The following is a 5,000-nucleotide window of genomic DNA, read 5'->3' as shown; positions in this document are numbered from 1 at the left end:
CCAGTTTTCGAGCGTAGTCGGGTTTCAATCGAAGATCCAATTCATGTAACTCTCCAAATCTAGATTTCCTGTGTCCGACTGAAATCAGACTTACACCCCCAGATAAATGATCGGATTACGCTGGAAATCGGATAACGCGCGCATGTAACTCTCGGAACTAGATTACAACTGGACAACAACAACTTTTGCGCATGCTTGAGATCCTGCCGATAGACATATACATGCATCATATATGTCTATGATATGATAATCGCTGCTAGACGCTCACTGTTCTTGTGATCCCTCTCATTCACTTTGAAATACTGAAACGTTGACTGCGACTGTTGTGGACAGAACGCACTAATTCACTGAACAAATATTTTGATATTACTTTTCCACCACTTGTTAGTCATGTAATCCATTCATATCGATGTGAATCAATCAATACTAATACAACTTTAACTGGGATGTGTTTTTGTTTCATTTCACAACTTCTTTACTGTCTAATCAACGGTAGAAGATGCCAGCTTGTAAACATTCCACATTTGATTTGAACTGACACGGCCAAGATCTGGATTTGTCACTGCCATGTACCGTGAGATAACGCCGTTAACCCCCCATGGATAGAGAAGCCGGGCTTTGCCGAAATCGGGTTTATGCCATCATGTAACCGCACTGACTGTTCTACAGAAACAAATCAGTGTTCAGAAAACACCAATTCCACTCTTTAGTAATCTCGTTAGTAATCTCGTTAGTAATCTCGTAGTATTCTCGTTAGTAATCTCGTTAGTAATCTCGTTAGTAATCTCGCTAGTAGTCTCGTTCGTAGTCTGTGTAAATGTGAGTGCGGGGGGGTGGTTGCCGTGGGTGGGGCTTACGTTGTCGAGCTCCTGCTGGTTGCCGTAGAGAGGGTGGTAGCGGCGGTACTCACTCACACACACACACACACACACACACACACACACTTACGTTGTCGAGCTCCTGCTGGTTGCCGTAGAGAGGGTGGTAGCGGCGGTACTCACTCACACACACACACACACACACACACACACACACACACACACACACACACACACACACACACACACACACACACACACACTTACGTTGTCGAGCTCCTGCTGGTTGCCGTAGAGAGGGTGGTAGCGCCGGTACTTCCCCTGCCGGTACTTTGCCATGACGTAGCGCCGGCGCTCCTCGTTGCTACTGCACGCGCTCAGAGCTTCGCTAGGGGGAACGTTCGCCGCCCAGAACTGATTGGCCCGCTCGTTGCCTAGCAACAGGAACACCTGCAACACAGGTAAGGCAGAGAGGGACAGTGTGAGTATGAAGCATTTGTAACACCTCTGTATGTGTTGATTGTGTATATATGTGTGTCTGTCAATGTGTGTATGTTCTGTGTGTGTATACCAGTGGCGGTTTTTGGTTTTTAAAGTGAGGGAGGAAGGACTGCGTGCTTGGTTGCCATTGGTCTGATTATTCTGTTGGTGGCATAAGTATGTAAGATACACGTTGTTTCAGGGTGTTTGTGAACAACGGTACAGGGATACAATTGATACAAAGCCGTGGCATCATTGTACTTTGAAAGCTGGTGGACACCATGTCTTTGGACTAGACAAGGCCAGAAGGAAAGGATGCAAAGCCAATTAGTCAAATCAGGCCTACTCTTGATTTGAAAAACTAAATACAAAATTCTGGGCCTATTTCCCCCCTCAATAACTGAAGCTACTGGTTATTACTAATTTTATTTTCAGCTGCAATTGTTTTAAGGAAAATTAAGACACAAGACCAAAGGTGATGCCATTTAAAATGCATCAGGCTCTGAATCCTTCACTAAGTAGCCTAATATGATGCCAACCCCCAAGTGACAACTTAATTAGAATAGATACGAAACACATCGCGTTCTGAAACATTCATTAACAATTTCCATTCAGAATGTCAGCTGAACAAGAACAGTCAGACTAACAAAAGGCCTATGAACTTAAACAAAACGTATCGACATGAACAAGAACGTATCGACATGAACAAGAACATTACTTAACAAACAAAAATCAAGATGGATGTTTGTGAATGTTTCAGAAATGCTGATGCTTTCAATAGCTGCAGACTGTTAGCCAATTAAATATGCGTTCACTTGAAGATCAAGTCGATCTTCCTCGCTGTTTGAGTCGCAAAAATGTCTGGCAGGATTTTTTTGAAGAGACTTCAGAATTTTCTTTTCAATAGAAATCATGGCCAAATGTTTCAATCTCTCATGCCCCATTGTGTTCCGTGTGTAACTTTTGATTAGTTTCAAGCACGAAAAACTTCGCTCAACCCCTGCAGAAGTAGCACCAATGGTTGCAATCAGACACATTAGTTTGTACAGCTGTGGCATTGCCCCATCAAGACCACTTGATTTCATGAAGCCAATGGCCTCGCAGAGCTTTCGTGAAGAATTAATGTCTGGATTACGATAGAAATCTGTGTTTGCATGCATGTGTGTGTGTGTGTGTGTGTGTGTGTGTGTGTGTGTGTGTGTGTTTGTGTGTGTGTGTACACACCTGTATGAGTTCCTCTGTCCACACCTTGCGGTCCATCTTCAGACTGCGTACCTTAGAGATGCTGGGCCCCAGACTCCGGTGCTCCCCTGCAAACAAGGGAACAGGTCAATGTGAGTGTGTGTGTGTGTGTGTGTGTGAGTGTGTGTGTTTATGGTGTGTGTGTGTGTGTGTGAGTGTGTGTGTGTGTGTGTGTGTGAGTGTGTGTGTGTGTGAGAGAGAGTGTGTGTGTGTGTGTGTGTGTGTGTGAGAGTGTGTGTGTGTGTTTATGCTGTGTGTGTGTGTGTGTGTGTGTGTGTGTGTGTGTGCGTGTGTGTGTTTATGGTGTGTGTGTGTGTGTGTGTGTGTATATGAAGCGTGTGTGTGTGTTTGTGTGTGTGTGAGAGTGTGTGTATGGGCCATTTTACCGAATTGATGCAAAGTCATGTCGGATATATTTTGAATTTTTTTATGGTTTATTCCCAAAACTTTGTCCGTATGTATATTGTACCATATCTAAAGTACAAATATCTAGTAAAAGAACAGTCAAATTTTATATTGTATTTTCAGAATGTGTTGGAATGTTTTTCCTCTTCCAAAAATTGTCACTACCGAAACATCACATTTACTATAGTAAAAAAGTATTATTATTGACCTGTTCAGATTGTGTTTCCTTCCCTTCTCTGAAGAGTGTTTTTACAAATATTTCTTGAAGGTTTTCACAATGAAATCCATAGAAATTATTTTTTTACCAAGTTTTCAAGTTCAATATATCTGTTTCGGTAGTGACTGCACTGTTTCGGTAGTGACTGCAATGTTGGATGGATGTTCATTTCTCTCCCAAAATCATCCAAAAGGTGCTCTGGGCCGCCCTTTAGTCCACACAACACATTTATTTAAAAATTATGGGATTGAACTACTTACCATTTCATTTTGTCACTACCGAAATCATCTGGTCACTACCATATGTTTCGGTAGTGACTGTTTCGGTAGTGACAATTCTAGCTAACTTTAAGCATAAATAAAGAATTCTAGCAAGCACACGGCTTGCAAACACATCTTTAAAGAGGTGAACACACATACAAACATAAGATTTTCCATGAAACCCCAAAAGGTTTACTTAATTGAAGAAAAACATGCGTTTCGGTAGTGACAATTCTTAAGGTTACACGTCGATTTTCAGACTTTGGAACACATTTATATAAAAACTATGGGATTTAGCTACTTACCATTCAACCATGAGGGACAGAGATGCAGTGTCACTATATGGTCAAAAATGCAGAGTCGTGGCTAAATCACAGGCTCAGCCAATGGACTAAAACTCTTGTGTTTCGGTAGTGACATGAAAACTAGGGACATGTTTTTTTGAGTATAGTAAATTGATTTAAAAATTAAACCCACAATAAATCTAAATATTCCAAGTTCTGTTTCAACCCAATCATAAAGATCTTTGAAATTAAATCATTGAAAAAAATCGAAAAAAATTGAAAAGTGTTATTTAAAGGCATTGAAATTTAGATGTCAGGGTTGGGGACAGCTACTTCCCAATAGAAAGTACCCTATAAATGATGATTTTGTATATATTTAGCTTATCACTATCTCATGTATACATTGGGTTTATATAGACCATAACATTTTCTAATTAAATATCTATGCCTAAATACCTAATTGTTTTGTAAATAGTTTTTATTGTTGAGGGACTGCATATTACACAAATTCGGTAGAATGGCCCGTATATGAAGTGTGTGTGCATGGTATGTGTGTGTTTAGTGTGTGTGTATATGGTGTGTGTGTGGGCACAGACCTGCACAGCGCTTGCACACACACACGCAGAGGTTGATGGAGGCCCACTCCGGCCTGGGGGCGGAGCAATCGGCACAGAGGGCGTTGGAAGGCTCCGCCCACATCCTGTCAATCACCTCGGAGTGTGAGAGCGCCTCAGAGATGCTCTCCCTCATCACACACACCCACTGCTCCTTCAGCTGCTCCGAGTCTGCCACGAAACTACACACACACACACACACACACACACACACACACACACACACACACACACACACTGTTAGAGATGCTCTCCCTCATCACACACACCCACTGCTCCTTCAGCTGCTCCGAGTCTGCCACGAAACTACACACACACACACACACATACACACACACACACACACACACACACACACACACACACACACACACACACTCAGAGTGTTAGAGTGTGGCCAAGATGCTCTCCCTCATCACACACACACTGCTCCTTCAGCTGATCCGAGTCTGCCACGAAACTACACACACACACACACACACATAAAAACAGAGATGGATACACAGCTACACACACACACACACTCCCCCGCACCCCCGAACGCACTGTGTGTGTGTGTGTGTGTGTGTGTGTGTGTGTGTGTGTGTGTGTGTTCGGTGTGTGTGTGTGTGTGTGTGTGTGTGTGTGTGTGTGTGTGTGTGTGTGTGTGTGTGTCTGTATGTGTGTGTGTGTGTGTGTGT

General features: G+C 42.7%; 2 protein-coding genes across 2 annotated transcripts in view; one reads left to right on the top strand and one right to left on the bottom strand.

The window, feature by feature from the left end:
* Window positions 1-5,000, top strand: part of LOC308369939 (NACHT, LRR and PYD domains-containing protein 1 homolog) — a gene marked incomplete at both ends in the record, with an annotated part of 395,357 nt that overhangs the window by 210,694 nt on the left and 179,663 nt on the right. The window lies entirely within an intron of this gene.
* Window positions 1-5,000, bottom strand: part of LOC308369916 (arf-GAP with Rho-GAP domain, ANK repeat and PH domain-containing protein 1-like) — a gene marked incomplete at its 5' end in the record, with an annotated part of 89,733 nt that overhangs the window by 66,622 nt on the left and 18,111 nt on the right. The window contains 3 exon segments of the mRNA XM_080844478.1: window positions 1,086-1,268; window positions 2,523-2,608; window positions 4,303-4,502. Coding sequence (XP_080700604.1) covers window positions 1,086-1,268; window positions 2,523-2,608; window positions 4,303-4,502 — 469 coding nt within the window.

This window comes from Sprattus sprattus (assembly GCF_963457725.1).
Source record: "Sprattus sprattus genome assembly, chromosome: 9".
In the NCBI taxonomy this organism is placed as follows: Eukaryota; Metazoa; Chordata; class Actinopteri; order Clupeiformes; family Clupeidae; genus Sprattus; species Sprattus sprattus.
Note: the sequence above shows the minus strand (reverse complement) of the source record. Positions and strands in the feature narration are given on the sequence as shown.